General features: G+C 38.3%; 1 protein-coding gene across 9 annotated transcripts in view; it reads right to left on the reverse strand.

Moving 5' to 3' along the window:
• PPP2R2C (protein phosphatase 2 regulatory subunit Bgamma) overlaps window positions 1–20,038 on the reverse strand; it is a 203,295-nt gene that overhangs the window by 111,260 nt on the left and 71,997 nt on the right. For 2 of the 9 annotated variants that reach the window (XM_052780528.1, XM_052780527.1), the window contains exon 2: window positions 11,342–11,433. The exons of 5 other annotated variants lie outside the window; for them this stretch is intronic. In XM_052780528.1, the coding sequence (XP_052636488.1) occupies window positions 11,342–11,408 (67 nt within the window). In that variant the 5' untranslated portion in view covers window positions 11,409–11,433. Of the gene's footprint in view, window positions 1–11,341; window positions 11,434–20,038 lie in introns of those variants that run through there. 2 more of the 9 variants (XM_052780533.1, XM_052780532.1) reach the window with 2 other exon arrangements.

Genomic DNA, 20,038 nt, shown 5'->3' on the forward strand with positions numbered 1-20,038 from the left:
TGGACTCACAGTGAAATTACTTGGGTCATCCTACTTAGTTCTACCTATGAGCATAGGCATACCCAACTAATATCCAAAAAACAACTCAGGAGACTTCTGAACTCTTCTCCAAGGAAGCATCACCTTTTGTCCTCAACGTACGGATTTATTCCAGACTAAGGGTGATTTTTGTGGAAATGATGCCAAGTACTTACTGGTCAGAACTGGTTTCTGGAAATAGAGGAGAAACTATCACATTCCAGATGCACACAGTGTTTTCATACTGAAGAAGAAGCTGTGCTTGAGCCTACCCCAGAACAGACTAATCTTATCAACAGCTAAAGCAGAGCAGGAGGAAGTCTGATTTTTCGCATGCTTTTCCATAGCCCAAGGAGCAGGAATTTTAGCTTGGTGATGACCCGTGTTTTATGCCTAGCTGGAGAGAAGAACTCGCATTCCAAACCGAAGCCCCTCAGCTGATAGCAGTATTTTACAGGTACAAAAGCATATGCCATTCCCAAATTTCCAAAGATTTTGTGAATGGCATTAACCAGATCTCTCCGCAGCCGTTTGTGGGAGCGGGCAGGTATTAGCATGGCAGTTGCAGAAGTGGGGAAACCCGCACAGAAAGCCTTCCTGAGACGCAGTCATCTGCAGAGTCTGGAGTAGCCCTCACTAACCTTGAGACCCTCTCCCCAGCGCTAAGCATCAGTTAATACTGACTCCCTACCCAACTCCACCTGCTATGTCTTATCTGGCATTTTAAATTCATTTTCATATTATAGTCTTAAAGGCAGTTTGTTCCAACTGCAGGAGAGTTGCTTGGTATATCAATTTGGTTAGAAGAAACTACTTCCCCACCAACAAACCAACAAATTTACACTACAATGTGGAGCCGATTATAACCAATGACCCTTACAAAACAGTTTAAGATTCAATATTTTTGAAACAAAGCAATGTTGCTGATGCTGCACTGATGGCTTTGTATCGGCATAAATTACTAACTACTTTAATCAGGAATCTCAAAAGATAACGAACTTGATTTATTATAAATACAGGGGCTTGCCCTTTTATAAAAATGACATGCTCTGCAGTTCAGGACATATTGATTTATGGCACTACTTGTAATTCTCTTTTTTTTTATTTCAACATTTAATAAGAGGTGAAAAATGAATTAGAAGTAAACCAGAACAAGACACATTCCCAATATAATCGTATTCAATTCCACAACAATATTCATACATTGTCTATATCCTAATATTTCACTGATAGTAAAGATACAAAACTATTCTGAAAAACGTGCAAAGAGTAAAAGATTAATTTGGCCAAGATTACAGAAAGAGTGAATATTCTTGCCTTTCCATACATGACTGTTCATTATTTAGTGACACCTGACATCTGTTGCTGAGACCAGCTGAACACAATTCAAATCCAGTTTAGCTAGAATAACAGAGAGTCACAAAAAATCTCTGAAGATAGATTATGAATCAGTTATGGCATAGGATCCCATCAGAGAGAGACTGAATCTGCCTGGAGTCTGGTAGTGGACAAGTAAGTATCTTAACACCTTTGCTGCAAAGCCACTTTGGAAAGCTCTTTGCTCTCTCCTGACCCCTGGACCACCAGTCCTTTACCTCACCTAAGGGCCGTTTATGGACAGATAGAGCACTTCTTAAGGCATGTCAGGTCCCCATGACAAGGCTTAGAGATTTATTGCACTACATTCAAACTACACAATACAGTTACAAATAATTACAGTACATATCTTTTAAATAAACACAAAACCCATCCATGTCTAATCTACTTACACTAAGATTAAATTGCTTAGGACTCTCTCATCCACCTGAAGTCCTCTAATTTTGTCCAAACAAGATGACTGCCATGGATTCTCTCTTTCTGCATATTTATGTTACAGATTTTTGAGGAACTCTCAGGTGTTTTTCTATACGTTTTGCTGCATGGGTGAAGGGAGAATCAGCATGCCAGAGATCAGAAGAAACGTTTTTTGTAGTTCACTGGTAACAAGCAAAATTCTCTAGATTATCTTAAGTTTTGGGGGTAATCGCTGGAGCCCCAGGGTGTCCAAGGGGACTGTCACACAACTGCATGAGTATGAGTACAATTGCTTAGTCAGTTACTATAGTGGTAATGATTATTGTTGCATTGGTACGTGCAGAAAACAGTGATTAAGGGCAACGTAAGAATATTTTCAACGTGAAGAATGTTTCCATAGACAGGAAGATCTGCTTGATCTAACTTCAACTCTGAGCTCAGCTAAAACAAACTGTATTCCTCAGGGCACTGCAACAAATGGATTATCATGAAATGAAGACACTTGGCAGCCAGGTTCATATTACAGCTGCTTCTTGTGCTGACCAGCAGTCACTGTGACCTCATGTTCCCCCCGCTTTAATATATCCTCACGTTGTCTCTACTTAACACTAACATTCCCCAGGGCAGAAACCCTCCTTCTTGTGTGTTTACAGAACCAGCTGTGCCTAGTGACTCTTACTGTGTAAATAACAGTATAAATAAAAAGAAAGATACAAATCTGATCATGATTTATGGCAGAGAGTTGAACAACATACTCGATTAAATCTCTGCATTATCAAAGTTAATGGAAATTTTTATTCTTGAGGCTAGGGTTTTTCCTATTGTATCGTAATAGTTGGTATCTTCTTGGTACAAATCTTCTTTCACATAAAGAACTTTTTCTAGTCAGTGATCAATTCTGATACCTTGCAGTTATTACCACAACCACATAAAATGGGAGTAAGAGTAGCATTTTCACCGGCATTTTTGTCAAATAATCTCTTTCTGTCAAGGATTTCTTCCAAGCCCAGTGGCACACAGAAAAACTCCCAGAATTCAGATTACTGCAGTTTGGAAGATATCCATCGAAAGATTACTGAAAGACATCTGCTTTGGTCCATGAAGGGCACATGTGGGACCAACTTCTGCTATATTCTATAACCACTCACTGATGACCAGAGACCAAACCCCACTTCTGCATAGCTGCAGAAAACCAGCATGCTACTATAGTAATTAGAAAAGAGATCAGAAAGTATGGGACACCTACCAATATAACACAGGCTTCTAAGACATTTAATCAGACTCAGATAGCCTGTGACAAATTTGGGAGATCTTTAAAAGTCTTTGAAATCTGATGTCATGCTACCACTGATGGATGTCTGAAACTGAATACATAATTTTTAAGGACTGCTGATTAAGACTGTTTATTTTCTTTGTTGGATTTTTAACTCAGGTGACTGATTTCATACTTAAATCCCTTTTAAATAAAGGTGCCTTCATTCTATGAAGTGAACCAGATGGAGTTCTGCTTTTTTTTTTTTTAATCCACAGTATTAGAGGTCAGGCAGAGGCAAGTGTTCAGGGGAGGATTTGGAACAAACTAAAAAAGAATGAGAAATATAAATTCAAACAGAATCTGATACAAAAAGAGGAATTCTCATCCAGAAAATGAAATTCCACTATTTTACACAAAAAGAAGCCATTAATTATTAAACAGATATTTGTTGGTTATAATCTGGGTTACATACAGAACTATTATGGCAGTGAGAGTAATGCTACAGAGCAGCATTTACTGGCATCATGAAAATTATTCCAACCTGCAAAACTCTCTTAACTGAGTTTATGTTTCAGAAGAAATATTTCTTTTGAACAGAAATTTTATGTTAAAGCTTAAATTTTTAAAAGGTACCTCTGTTGTTTCAAAGAAGCATTAAGACTGGAAGCTCACTCTTCCAGGCATTTATTTTGTAACAATCATTTAATTTCATATTTTGTTATGTTTGACAACTCTTATGGGGCGCTAAACACTCTCCTCTGCAGCTACTATGATTATTGAGAGAAAAATATGAAATAACTTTGAAAATGATAGATCAGGTTCACTGGAGGCCTCTTTCTGCTGAGGTCAGCAAGGAGGAAAGGCTGCCCAATATCCTTACCAATGCAGTCACTCCTAGAGGCTATTCTGATTTTCACTTGCTGGCAAAAGTCCCTAAAGGACCATCTGCCAGCAAGAACTAGGGGAGGGGGGGGGGAATCGTTCATGTGCACACTCAGGTACTGCCAAGCCCTTCCCAATTCTCAAAAGCTTCAAATAGTAGAAGCTACCACAAGCAAGGTTTAAGACTTTATTATGCCAACTTTACCTGCTGTGGAGTCCTCAATATAGAAGCACTTCACCAGAAGAGACAAAGACAGTCTCCATAAGAAGAGGAGGAGAAGAAAACTGAACAGATAAAAGAATTTATCTTTTATATTCAGAATATTATGGTTATGGTCACAGAACCATGGTCAATGTTCCTATGCACTGCAGGTTAACTATACTGAAAAGGTATGTCTATGAAAGGCTTATTGGTAAGGGGGGGAAGTGTCAAATATACACAACAGTTGTGTGTACACTAAGCTCATATCTTCAAAATTGCTGCTACAGGTCTATTTATTTAACTTATTACTACAGAAACCCATAACAATCCTAAAGCATTCAAAATAGGAGATGCATGGCAGAGCAGCCTATGTTTCAATAACAGAATATGCTGTTTCCCCTCAGATTTGAAAGAGGCAGATCAAAGAGAAAACATTTAAAATTAAATGCAAGACCTTATTCTAATTTGAGGAAAGCAAAAAAAAAAAGCATATATTGCAAATACATATGTATCTTTTATATATATGTAGATGTTGCAAAGGTAGAGCTTCATTGGCTTAGCCTGTCCTGTCATTTGTGCCCATTACCACCCTCACAATTTTATTTTTCTGTAAAATGCACCCTTGAAGGCATCAGCTTGTATAGAAAGGCAACAGCTGTTCTCTTCTGGGTCAGAGCAGATGCAGTACATACCACCAGAGTTGTCTGTATATGATGCTTTCTCAAGAATACGCATAAGGCTTTTTTTTTTTTTTTTTTTTTTCCTTCTTCCTTTGCTATTTCTACTGAAAGCATGGCTGTGGATGCTTCTGGCATGATTAGCATTTTCTGCCTTTATGGTACTGGCCAAGGAGTAAGATGATCCTAAATGAGTACACCCTACGGTTTTACTATTACAGGCTCATCTTCCTTCCCCTTCCCACTCTTCAACTCTGTCTCCATCCCGCTATTCATCACATATTTTTAAATGACATCTAACATTTCGATTATACTCATTCTTAGACACAGCCCATGGAAATCTTCACTTAGCTGAAATTAGTAATACTGACTTCAGTGAAATGTTTGGTTTCATACCACAGTGCTCTCTGCCTTCTAGCACAGCACTAGATCTTGTAAAAAAAGCGAGCAACAACAGTGTTTTTTCCCTATCACCCAATGTTCAGTTTAGATTTTAGGTTTACCTGGCTCAAGGAAAGAAAGAAAAAGACATACTTTGCTGTCCAGATGAAGCACAGCATAACTGGTCACACATTCTGTGTAGATGATGCAAAACAAGATTTCATGTTCTACAACAAAAATTCTAACCTAAACTGTAAGTAAGCCCCGGTCAGGTGAGAAATAGATTTGCTCACTGGCACTGTTTATAAATCTTTCCACGACAGGACAGGCTTTGGTTTTGTTTTACAGTGGCTTGGTTTTTGTTGATAACAATCAGTCCTTCACTCCCATTTCTATGCAGTCCTACAGCTAGCTGCCTGAAACAGCAGATCAGCTGTTTCTTTTGCACATTGATACTACAAAACTGATCCTCTAAACAGAGAAGACTTTTTCTGTATCTAGTATCAAAACAAAAATAGTATAAATATTAGGCAAAATATAAAATATATAGGCAAAATAGTATAAATATTAAGGAAGAAAAATACCATCATTAGGGAAATACTAGAAGATAATGTTCTCCAGTGTTAAACCAGCAGCACCATGGATTGGAAAAAATTTATTACTTGCAGGCAAGGCACAACTCAATTTGTCTTGCAGCTTCTTTTACCTTGTGCTCCTCAGAAGTGTTCAGCTCAAAGCCAGCATGAGATCTGCTCTGAACTTGTGTCAGATTCCCCTACGAGCTACAAGAAAACACACACTTGCACCACCCACAGCAACTGAGATTACTCCAAACAAGAAATCCCTATACATTTACTGTGAGGTTCAAGGGTAGAGGTACCAAGTTCACAGTGCACTTGGCACAGTCACTGCACTGCCAGCTGTATAAATAGGACAGGTGAAGTACACAGGCTGTAATATTACTTTCCTTCCGCACAAGCATTTAGCTGAGAGGACATTTTATGGGGAGAGGGTTGGGGAAGGGGGGTGGGGGGTGGGGGGGGAAGCAGAAAAAAAAAAGGGGGGGGGGGGGGAGAAAAAGAAAGAAGCAGCATCGGCATTAATCTGGCAGCAGCCTCCCCATAGGGCCCCCAAAGGTTCTTCCAGTGTCCTCTGCCCCATCAGGGACAGCACAAGCCACCAGTCACCGGGCAGGACTGGAGCAGGAGACAACCTTGAAACTATTTCTTCCAAACAGACCTTCAAACTATTCCTAACCATTCAGAACTGGGTAGCCAAGCCTCAATTTAAAACAAACAAACAAACAAAAACAACCCCACCCACCCCCCCCAAAAAACCAAAAAACCCACAACCAAAAAACCTCTTTACAATTAAACTTTCCACTTGCATGGATTCTTTTGATGGTTTTTTTGTCATTCTGGAGGTTGAAGACTACTGTCCCAATGTGCTCCCCGTGACAAACAGGCAGCCTTCACTCCAGCACTCCTACAAAATAAAGTGCACTACCACTGAGACTCCTTCCTCACAAAATTACAAAGGTGGTGTAAACACTACAAATAAAAATATCTTGGAGTTTTCCAAAAAACAACTGTTACCCAGAATAAATGTTTTCATTCTGAATTTATCCCTACTGCTCCCATCCTGGGGAACAAACAGGACATTGTTCTCCCAACCCTGTCACAAACTGTCAGAATACATTGTATCATTCTCTCCTACTTAATAAGCCAAATAAGCTTTTTTTCTTTTGACAAACCACAGAGCAATATAAATGTCACTGTGTCATTCAGCACTCCAGACACATATCCACAGATAGGATCTGGTGGACAATGTTACGGCAAACCGTCTAAATTGCAGCCAACTTTGCCCTAAGATTCCAGCTAACATCTCAAATTTTTTTTGCCTGGAAGTGCAGTTCAATTTCCTTGAAATTTAATCACTGGTTTTTTAATTACAGATAAATTTTAACCAATGCCTGAAATTTTATTGAAGTGCTTATGAAGATACACCTGTCCTTTAAAAAAAAAAATTTATTTTCTTTTTTCTGAAGCACATTCTTAAGCATTTTAAAAAAAGAACACATTTCCTAATTTGCTTCATATCCCTAGAAGAGCCTTAAGTATTTGATCAAGCAAAAGAAAGTCTACAAAAATCCACAGCTTCTTGGCAGAACAGCCATTAAAGTGCAGGAGAGACTCTCTATCAACTCCAAACGTAGAGTAGATGAGCCTAAGAAAGAAACTGCAAACAGTATTTAAGAGCAAACAAACCTTCCCTTTGCCCCAGAAAATCTCACAATTCTAGGGTCTCAGTATTTATTCTGTTAACTTTTAATTTGCTGCATACTGAAGTAGAAAAAACTCTACTGAAAATTTAGATTCCATCAACTTCAATACTCTTGAGCTGTTAGGTCTCACTAGTCTTCCTAGGAATAGAAGAGTGACAAAACCAAAAACACTTTACGTGGGGTTTTGTGGCTGATCTGATAGTTTGACTTTTATGAAAACTCATTTGAGTTAGGTTTTTATGGAATGCAGAGGATAACAGGTACCTGTATGGTATTTGTGATGATGATAATCAGATGGCACTCCTGTAAGGCCCTTGAAAGAAGATTTACATTCTGTATCACCTTTTCTTTTTTGTCTGCATATCTCATCCTGCGTTTGCAGTATTTTGTCTGTTAAACTGTTTTCAACGTCTGAGTTCAAATACTCTGCTACAAAATCAAAGGTGACACTCTCAAAAGCAGTTTCGATGGGCCTCAATTTCCTAGGGGCTCAAAAGAAAATAAATGGGTGAAATTATTATTGTGGAATTTGGTGGACTATTTGCTTGTTCCTTGCACAGAGACTGCTATAAATACATATTTCCTTATTATCTGCATTACAGGAGTATCCAAAGTCTCAGGCAGGGTTGGGTTTCTGTGTGCAAAGAGAAAAATGCATTTCCTAGCCTGTAAGAGTTCACAGCATCAGCAATGATCCTGCAATGACCTCCATGTGTGCCAACACTTGAACATTTACAGATGCCATAATAATGCTACAGACTACTAGGAACTAAATAAATACATAAACAAACATTTTTTGTATACACTGTTATACAGCTGTTGATTAATAATGATATCCTGGTCACTAATGAACTTGGCTGGACTAAAACTGCCAACCTAGAGATGAATGGAGGGTGAAAACTTAGTCCTTCATGAAACCTGGAGAGACAGGTGACAAATTCCTTCCTACATTCACAATAATAGTGAACAGTAACATGTTAGGAGCCTATGATAACTACCTGGTAAACCTACGAAATCAGTTGCACAGCCTGATATCTGAGCAATGAGTTTTCATTTCCAATAGCTTTGGTACTTTAGTCTCCCTTTTACTTACAGATGCCAGTGACATGAAGTTTTGATTAGAAGGAATTTCCTTCTGCTGCATCTCAGTCATTTATTTTTAGAAGTCCAGTGCTGACACATGAAACATTCCTAAGTGCATCAAATAAATGCTTCCTTTTGAACAATCTACCATTACACAATTCCTTCCAGATCATCACATGCGGCCGGACGTACTCCACCCTAGCTCCAAACCTGCTAGGGAAACGCTTTTCAAGAGGTACCTCCAGAAGATTGGGAATAAGCTAAGTCCCTTCTGGATCGCCTACATTTAAATATAGATCTATATTGTCTTCACAGATAGAAAGACAAAAAAGAAACAAATAACATTTTAGCATGGGGGTTTCCCAACTGTGACCATGCACAGTCCACACATTACTCAATGTCAACCTAAAGAGTTGCTTATCCCTTGTTTGCAACCTCCGCCTCCAACACTTCACCCAAAATTCTGGATATGTCCCTTAAACTCTGCTGTTATCTAGTGGTTGGTGAGAAAAATGAGTTTGTGAATTGAGCCTGAAGCCTCAAACCAACTCACTGTAATTCAGGAAAGATATTTATATACCCTCCCTGAGGACTAGTTTAACTTTCCTCTACTCCCAGTCCTTGGACATAAGCAGTGAGGCTATACAATCACTAGGATATAACTGGAAGTAAACAAAAGCTGATAAAACTGAAGCTCTTAAGATAGGGATCTATAACTATGAGCTGAATGCTGAAGCCTTTTCTCATGTGACCAGTCATAGTGGAATCAACAGAATTACTTATACAAGTTAGGACTCCAGGATCAAGGTTATGAGGATTATGATGCTCTGGGATGCTCTGGGTTATACGTTGTTTTACAAGTATGCTGCTTTAGATCACCATTATTCAATGTAAATATTAGAATTCACAGAAAGCATACACAGAGACAGAAAGATGAATGCGGTATGAATAAAATACAGTGTGAATTAAATGGTCTCTTTGACCATTCTTTTGTGTTTGTACTGACACTGATTTAACTGTATTTTTGTACTTGAATTTAAAATAAAGTCTATTATAAAAAAGGCTTTAATTGTGATAAGGAATATAATCATCTTCAAAGGTTTATGTGGCACAGAGGTAGGTTTGAGTTGAAATTCTGGACTCAGTTCACACAGGTGTGTGGGAGGCCAACTCTGGACCTCTCTACGGCTTTGTTAGCGACAGCAAAAGGTTAGCAATCTGCACTGCATTCAAAAGAGCTGAAAAATCAAATCCATGTGACTTACTGGCGCCATACAAACCTTAAGTAAGGTGACTTATTAGCAAATATGCCTAATATTATATTACCTAATGCCACATATTGTCATGACAAGGATCCTCAAACTGTTCTTCGCTCAAAATGAATTTATGGATCAGTCTCAAATTACTTCCCAACAGGACTCTATCACTCATATTAATTATGAACCAAATCCTGTGTCCCTTGCTACCCTAACAAAAAAGAAGTCAGGAACTGTTTTAGCTGTATATGGAATGAATACTATTCTGATTCATATCCTTTACAGTAAAAAAATGCTGGAAATCCCTTCAGGAAGTCTATTCTGGTTAGGAAAATTAACTCCTCTTATTCTAGATCTTGTGGAAACAGTCAGGAATAATGCTAAATTTACACAATTATTGAATTGTACTACGTTCTGTTGTTATCATACCTTTTTACAAACAGCCATAGAAGGAGAGTTAAACGGACTTATGGGGCTCAACTACAAATGACAATCAAGTCATTGCAAATCCTTCACACAGCATCTGAAGCTACAAAAGTAATTCACCATGACCTAACAGCCTTGCTAAACCTTTGTTTCCATTTTCTCAACCTTTGTTTCCATTTTCTCAATTGTATTTCTATATTTAAGAGATGTAAATTTGGCTGAAAATAGAATACTCCTCACTGTATTTTAAGTATGTAGTACTTAAATAAATCCAGGAATGTATATGAGAATTCATTTGCCAAACTTGTGAGCACTCATTATTTTTGTTCTGAAAACTCACATCAGTCTTATTAATTCCTCTCACATAATTTATCACATATCTTCTGGTTTAGATGACAACTATCTATTGTAACCGCAATACTTATCCATTACTTTCACATAGCGTAGAATGTTGCATGTCTGACTTTAGATAGGCAGATTTCATTAATTTTAAAGTAATCTAAAAAAGAACATTAGTTTACCAGCTTAATTGGTGTTAATATCTAAATTACATAGTCATTATGAAAAGAGAAAATGTTAAGATACAGCTTTACAGCAGGAACCTAATGGTTCATTTAGATACTGGAAACTAACATTCACTTTCTTATTAATTTTTGTGTGTTTCAAGGCATGCCTCCTGGTCTAGTGCTCTAAAGCTCTACTTGCACACATGGCTGCCACCAGTAACTGCTTTTCTGTATCACATTTACATCCAGACTGCATTCAACTATTTGCATGCTACTTTGTAGACGTGTACATAAAGCATTAACAAAGTTTCTGAAAACAAAACAGTGCAAAAATAAAAAAAAAAATGCAAAGGTGCCATCCAACCACAAAGAAATACCAAAATGTGACAGCAGTCAAGCAGAATAATGCAATCAATGAATCCAGCCCACGCCGCTTTGCAATACGTAAAGTGATTATCTGTTAAAGACTGGTGGTTCATTCAAGACAAGGGGTCAGTCTCCATCCAACAGCCTGTCCTGCAAGAACCACTGCCTGGCAGCAATAACTGCGTGGACAGAGACTCTTCCACCCACTCACCTCCAGAAGTCACCTCTTCAGAACTGGGTTGAGGAACATTGGCAGGACAATGTGGGGAAGCTTGCATTGCTGCCGCCCTTGCTATACCTGTCCTGTGGAGAAATAGAGGACTTAATTTCCAGGGCTGCCAGTCAGCACCTTCCACATTACAAGTGAAGGAAAAAGAAATGATTTTGACAATGCCTGTTTCGAGCGAGTACATTTTGGGGTGTGGTGAAGAACCCACATTTTCTACTGAAGTATTTGGATTACTTTCACATCTTCTGTGGAGCTCCATTTGTCTGCCCAGCCAGCAAGCTGGATTCTTTGGTTCATGAGTTGATGATGCTCTTGCCAGTCACCTATATAGCAAGCTGGGATATGGCGATTGAGAATCAACTTAACTAGACAGCCTAAATAAAATAAATAAGGAAATAATGTTTAAATTAATCTTTCAATTCTGATGTGAACAAGTATTTCCCATTGGGTAACTCTCTCCCTTCATCCTCCCTTTCAAAATGGCAAGTTTCTTAGTCTGCTCTTTACACATTTCCTTTACAGAAACCATTACCATATGAATTACCTAACAGAGAAGCAGTTCTTTTGCTTCCTCTGTCCCACCCATTCCACAGAGACATTTTATTTTACTTCCACATTCATCTAAATAGGGTTACCACAAGAATCAATCCTAACAAAGACAACTTTTAAAGAAAAAAAGGAAACTTTCCACTATCCTCATGGTTTCCAGCTAGGATGATGGTTTTCAGCCACCAGTTTTTAGTATGACACATACAAATGATCTGTATATACCAAAGTGCCGCCCATTAGAGAGAGAATAAAAACAAAAAAAATCCCTCTATCTGAAATACACGAATAAATCATTCTTTTGAGTGTGGTGATGAATGAAGTGTTTTACAATTTCAAAAACAATTCTCTAAAGCCTTACTAAAACAAGTGTGTTTGCTTCCAAAAGTGATCTCTGTGTATCTTTCAGGAGTACCATGATGGTTTTTGTTGGAAGAAATGTCAAGTTTAGACACAGAGGATTGGAAAGTAATGACCAACCACTTTATTCTGGTAGGAGCGTGCACTGAATACTGATGTTCACAGGCAGGAACAATTTCCAATAATTAATTGGAAACATATCAGCCTTCATTGCATTTGCTTAACTTTGGTCAACAGCAACGTTAATCTTGCAAGTGAATTGAGAGACAATACAAAGCCTATGCATGAGGTTTATATATAATTCAGAACTGCTGAAAAGCATGGAAAGCAAGCCAAGAAAATGAAGATTATAAAAATATGGCAGAGGAACTCTATTAGGGGAAAAAAAACCAAACCAAACCCAACTTTTATTGAATCAATTACTTAAGCTCAATCTTTCAGCTAGGTGTATGCTAAAGAATAAATGTAGGGGTAAATAGAATTGCTTACTTCTTATTTGGGCAAAACAGACTTATGCATCACTCACTTCCTGAATGAAGATGCCAGACAGGGCATTTTCTTAACTTTTATTTTTACGTTTTTATTTGCCACTGTATACTGCTTTTCTTTTCACAAAGTTCCCAGTTTCCAACATACTAACCACTTCAAAGCAACAAAACAGTTCATCTTTCTGAATATCTGCTACCTTGAACTATGATTATAAACAGACTTCAGCTAAGGTATTTGCACAAGGTATCTCCAAGAGAAATAATAACAATTGGTCACATATATAATACCATATTTAATAAAACCAGTATTTAAATATAAAATAAGATACAGCATGTTGGCTCAAAGAAATAGGACAATTAATTCTGTCCTGAGCACTACAGATAGATGTTCTGTTCACTTCATAAGACAGTGATTATTCTGAGCACTAACAGGAATTTTAGTAAATCTGCTCCTTTTCTTTATGTGAAAAATACTAGGAGTATCAGAAAGAATCACAATCATCGTGGAACCCTGATGACCTTAGGTTTTACATACTGCCTAAACCCCTCTCAGAGTCACCAAAAAGCTGCCCCCAAAAGACCATGACACATAAATAATCTAGATATTACAGTAACAATGCACAGGTATCACTGATACTTCTTTCTCCAGACAGAGAAAAGCACTCAAACACTTTGAAATGTTTGGGGATAGTTTCTAATAATCCTTGGAAGGACTGGCATTAGTGGAAACAGGTTTCACCCAAAACCACAACTGTTAATGCATTTACCCTCCCTCAAATGCAAACTGGTAAAAGCTAAAACTGGAGGGGAAAAAAAAAAAAGCTACAAGCTACAACTGAAAGCAAGAGCTGAAACAGTCACAGTGTGGATTTTTGTTTGTTTGCTTTAGTAATCTACAAAAACATCAAATGCCAAGCATTTCACACTTCAAGGGTAACCTACCTCTGTTTCAAAAACAAGCCTTAGCATTCAAAACCAAGCACCTTATGCATTAAATGCTTCAAAGAGCCTTTCCTTACATCCTCCTGATTTTCTCCCCACAAGTTAACTATTGTTCTTAAACCTCCCCTACATTCTATGTTGGCCTAACGTATGGCAAGCACTTCAAGAGGCTCTTCAACCACACAGGATATTTCTAAAAGGTAGGATCAGTTTCACTGTGTGGGAGAGTAGTTCATGGAATAATAAAAAAAGAAAACAATTTTGCCACAGGAGAAAGACATATGATCCAGAGAGTAGTCCAATTCAAACAGAAAGCTCTTCCATGACAGAAAGCACGTGCTATTTTTAGGATGAACTCACATCCTGCCACCATATCCAAGCTAGAATATCCCCTCTTCTTCCTTGTTTAAATATTGGGTAGAATCTACTGTGTACATAAGGACTGTAATATAGTTCCTAGACTTAGTTCTCAGGTCCACCAGAAATTTTCCTGTGAGTCCTGTGGAAATCACTGTTTTTTCTACAGCATATTTTCCCTTTGAGAAATGAAGGAAACCTACCTTTCAGTCTGCATGACCAGAAAAAGAAATGGTGAGAAGTCCATAGTGTGGACCTTTAGATGAATGAATCCATGCATCTATAGCTGCAGCAGCAGATTCCTCATCTCCATTCTTTACCCAGTGACAATATTCAGGTGGTGCTTGAATATCACCTTTCTCATAACTGCACGTCTAAGAGGACAGTACCGCTGTGGATTGTAGTCCCACCTGGGTCTCCCCAACAAAAATATAGCTGGTGAAGAAAAATGAGCCTGACAATTTGTACCTGCAGCTGAATCATGTTAGTCATCACTGCTAGGGAGCCCATACTTACATTCCAGTATCCAGAAGTGATGTTGCTAGTACCTGAACCTCAATGGGTAGTCTCCACAGAAAAAGGAACGACGACAGTTTCAATACACTATATGCTATGGCTTTGCTAAGAACCTGTGATTTTTTTATACAAGCTAAAAGAATATTGATTTCTTTCAAGTCCACTGCACACTAAAGCAATTCCCACTGTTGCTATTTGAGGTATTAGATAAAAATGCCATCTTTCTCACTAAGAAAAGAATCAACGAGTCTTTCATGAACCAGAAATGTCTAAGGCTCTTTGGTGTATTTCAAACAATCTTGTCAGCTGAATGTAGCCAAAAAACTTACATTGATTCATGAAAAAACACTGAAAATTCACATTGATGCCAAGCAAGCTTAGTGTATATTCACTGTGCACTGTGGACTGCAAGACATTGCCAACATAAAAACATCCATAGTGATATAACTAGCAATACAAACTCAGTGCTTCACCTCTCAGTTACAAACTAAGGGAGGGCAAGAAATGGCTGTAAAGCAACAAAAATATGCCATCTGTGTGAATCTAGATGGACCCTGAGAAACTTCAGGAGGTTCAACAAGAAGAAATGCAAAATTCTGCGCTTGGGGCAGAAGAGTTCCACACATCTGGCTGAAAAGCAACTGGCAACTTAGCAGCCCAGCTGGAAAGGACCTGGGGTCATCCTGGATGCTAGGCTGAATATGGGTCAAGAGTGGGCTCATATCAACAAACCATATGCTGGGCTAACACTAGGAAGAACGTGGCCAGTAGAAAGAGGGAAATCACTCTCTCCTCATCACTGATGAGGCTACACTTCAAACACTGTGTCCAGTTTCTAATCCCCCCCAGCTGAAGTGAAGAAATTGGACAAAATCCAGCAAAGTCCTAAGCACCTACAAAGTTGGTCAGGTGCTCAGGATGTTTGCAGAGACTGAGGGAGCTGGGCTTGTTTAACCTGGTGAAGAGAAGGCTAAATGCAATTTAATAGCAGTTTACAACTACTTGACAGGGATTACAGAGACAATGGAGCCAAACTCTCCTTGGTAGTGGTGCATGATGTTGTAAGGTCAAAAGCAACTGAGTGGCAGCTTGGTAAATTCAGACTGGCTACTTAGAAAGGCTTCTTCTCTAGGACGGTAGTGCAGAACTGGAAAGGTTATCCAAAGAGGTTGTGGCATCTCCATCCCTGGAGATTTTCAAGACTCAGCTATACAAATCCACAGCTGACTTGATCTATAATTTTGGCAAGATCGTGCTTCCAGTGAGACACCAGACGACAGACTTGTAGATGCCCTGTCCCACATACACCGTTTCTATACCTCTACAAAATGTCCGTTTATAAGACATGAAACACTGGTGTTCTGTAAAACAAAATCCCCTTGCTGAGCCTCCACTCCTTGCTCATCTGCCATGATATTTTCAGAGACATAAACTAACAAACTTTGAGTGTCTAATGCAATGTGAGATTCTACAGAAACACGGTTAAGCAAACAAATGCCTGTTTCAAAGGGCTGGATCATTATGCCCCCTTCTTTGTCACTAACAACTCAAACAAAGCACAAAGACACAACATTTGCACCAAGAAATGTGCTTCAGAGACCCAGAGCTAGAAAAGGTGACTCACCTCTTTGCTACAGCTTACTGGATTTGACCACAAGAGGTTGATACACTCCCACAAGTGACTGAACCAGGTTACAATAAAGTTAACCCCAATTTTTAAGACTGATTAATCAAAGTGACTAATTCTGCATTTGGCACACAATTTTTCTTCCCAACAATGCAACTGTGCTCATTCTCCAGCCATAGTCTATTCCTTGATACTGGGTTAATCTTTGAGGTAATGCCTCAACCAAAGAACTCTGGAATGCTCTTAACAGTAATCACTGACTACAGGAAGACTTCTCATCAGCTTAAGATTAAGTATTTACCTAATGTTCTGCACGTAGCTCAAAAAACCCACTGTGTCATTATGATACTACCACCATATGAACTTTTTGGAAGCTGTAAAAGCATAATGTAGGGGGACAATATGAACCTAACAAATAAGCTCAAACCCAAAAGTACCCAAATGGGCACATCAAAGGGAAGAATTACTGTTTTGTTGAGACGTGTACATTTTTTAAAGTTCTGGTAGAGATAACCCTGAAAAATATCTGTAACAAAGAAATTTATTTATGGGCTGAAACTATGTTACTGACATTCATGAAATATCCTGTAATCTTTTTCAGAGAGATTTAATTATACCTTTTGTGCTACTCATCCATTGGAAGATCTTCTGGTTAGCATTAATTTGAATTCTATTGCAGCATATATTAATACAACTTGGACACATTTATCAGCCCTTTAAGTAACAAACTGATAATGTGTCCAAGCAGTATATTCTTGAAAAGAAGAAAAAAGCATAACATTAAAACCTGAACTACAGTTACTTTGCATTTCAGAAAGTTAAAAAGTAGCCTGAAGCAACATTACCTCAAAGAGAATATCTGGACAGTAGCTTTGCTTCAAGCAAAGATGTAACAGTATTTAAAAGAAAACAATATGCAGCAAGGGTAAATCATATAGGAGGAGTAGGCAAATAGGTCAAAGAAAAAGAAACGGGTTTGTACCTAAGTTATTACAAATCTGAACGCATTAAGCTCCTAACGAAACTTGCAAAGACAGTATTAAGGTCGCAGTATTCAACAGGATAATTTTAATTGTACCCTAAATTTAACAAATTATGGTTATAGTAACTATGGAAAATCTGTTCTTTTGGTTAAAGTTTGAATAGGCTAAACATACGGTTTGCTGGTGAACAGGAATGCAGTAAACCCTAAAAAAATTAACTAACACCTTTTAAAAATCCACATAATTTCAGCTCCTACGATTTCTTTCTTGTGAAACTGCAGAATATACTTACATTTCCTGACAGTATGTAGAAAATCTAAGCTTTGTGGATCTGAGATTTTTGAATACAGTGAAGTTAGGCCAAATTTCCACTTTTACCTACTTTTGTCCTACAGAACAAAACCAGTAATGGTACTGAATCTCTGAAGTTTCAGGACACTGAGATTCCCAGAAAGGTTTTTGGTAAACAATGACTTTATCCATTCTTGCACTGAGTCAGATAAACTCTTCAACAAAACCTCTTCCAGTACCAGGGGTTATATACTACATCTCCACAGTGTATATAATGTAGTACTGAAGACAAAAGTAACTAAGGTTACTGTACAAAGTAATTAGAAAAAATAGATGTAGAAATTAAATTTGGGACTCTCAAAGCACAAACAAAACATGTGGTTTGTATATACAGACAGATTTTTATGGACTTACAACATGTACATAGAGTACAGCTATGCAAAGCCATGCACCCTGATCCAATCCCAGTCGAGCCAGTGGCAGGTTCTTAATAGACTTGATTGGATACTAAATCACAATCACATAAAGGCTGTAACAATCTCTCAGGAGTTTAAAGAGGAAGTTGTTGCTCTCTGATGCAAATGCGGATCTTAGCGTCCTAACAAAAATAAGTGGTGCATTTCAGTTTTTTAAAACCTACCAGAGTAGAAAAAATAAAACTGAATTTAAAAAAATAAAAATCTTCATACACCTTCCATTACTTCCAGTCACTTCCCGTTCTAGAGTAGAGTGGTAAACTTAAAAAAGGAAACACCCCTAGCTTTTCCCTTATGATAATATGGTAAAATCCTGACCCCATTCTTCAGACAAGTCTGTTGATACTAACCTATTTAACTAGGACCTTACCCAGGAAGCCTGCCAGGCCTCCTTCCAAAGTCAGAAATTCCTTTTCAGTGGAATGGTGTAGAAGTAGGGACTCTTGAAATTTCAAAAAGACCCTCCCCTTGCACCTGAGGGTCATCTACAGATTAATCAATCACTCCAAGTCCAAGATGATTTTGAGTCACATCTGTGTCTTTTAATGACAGTAAAAGAATGGTACTGAGTGGCAATCCCAGGTCTTGCACTCACAAGATTCAATGGATATAAGCACAGAGAGCAGAAAGAATTTGGCAGAGTGTGCTAAATGAGTTACGGTTTTGGCTGGATTTCCACTTTTTTTAATAAAGATTTCTGGAGCTTCAAGAGTAGCAAGTACTGCAGATAAAAGCCAAGTATCACTACAATCAAGTCAAGCAGCAAATGGAAAGAGAACAATTTAGTCAAGGAAGGAATGACTATATTTCCATCTCCTTATTTATCTCCCCAGCACTGCTTCGATCTACATATATTCCTGACTTCTCCAAAGTCTGAGCAGGGAGTATTACTTCCAGAGAGAGACATGTTGAAAATTTAAAGCTTTGGGGCCCTGCTTGAACAGAGATGGAACAGTTGCCTTCTGGCAGGAATTAAAGCTGGTATGGAAATTTCACAAAAGGAATTAAAAGATAGTCTGGAAAGTGGCCAAAAGAAGATCAAAGGAACTTTAGCAGCATGAAGACACATACCAGAAGGACATGAAAGGGGACTTAAAGGCAGACCATTAGGTTTAAGAAAGTATCTGTTGCCTGGGTAGAAGGCTGTGTGAACCAGGGGAAAATGTAAATTTTTCTTGTGAAATATTTAGTCCCAAAATATCCTTACTCTCACATAATTTCCAGTCTTGACCACATGTCAGACACCTAGAAGAACAGATGTATTTTAGATTCAGCCCAAATTTTGATCTATAAGAGCTGACCAGCATATCCTCCTTCCTCCTCTTCAAGTGTGGTACGTCACTGGATCTGAGATTCATATTCTGGAAAACAGCAGCTATCTGTGAGTTAAAACATATCAAACACAGAGAAACTATAGCTCATGTCTTAGAACACATTTATTGTGGTAAATATACAATATAGGCAGGAGTATTTATGATGGTAAACTGAGACTTTCCAAAAACACTGGTATGATGACATTCACCTCAATTAGAAACAGTGACAGAAGAAAAACTTGGAAAGATGATATAGGGTACAGACAGACCTAGATAGCTTTAAACTAGCTGAAGACCCTGGTAGGCTTGACTGCTGCTAATAGACCAACCATGGCAGCACAGAGCTTGTTATTTAACCCTGCTTTTTTGTAACTTTATTAAAGACTTAATCTTTACAAGTAGTATTAAGGGTAAAAAATGTGATTGTTATGTTTCCAATGTTGTAGCTGGGCTGGTAGCAGCAGCAATTCAGGGGGGCATTGAGAGGCTGGTGTACTCACCACCACCGTGATACACTGCAAGCAGGAAAGGAGCAGCAAATGGAGCACAGAATCTGCACGCTTATCCACGTATTTACTGGACTTCCAGAGCATTTCTGTTTTAACATTAACTTCTGTGTTTAGTTTGTCTGCAATGCAGAAAATCTCTCCTTTCTGAAACATAAGCTAATAAAAACTTTCGAAATCATTTTCTCCTCCTCTCTTTTTATACAGAGGGGGAGGCCAGACCATGTCTTCACTGACTTTCTCACAGAATTGCAGGAACAAGTTGGCCTCAGAA

This window comes from Harpia harpyja, chromosome 2, assembly GCF_026419915.1.
Source record: "Harpia harpyja isolate bHarHar1 chromosome 2, bHarHar1 primary haplotype, whole genome shotgun sequence".
NCBI classification, from domain to species: Eukaryota; Metazoa; Chordata; class Aves; order Accipitriformes; family Accipitridae; genus Harpia; species Harpia harpyja.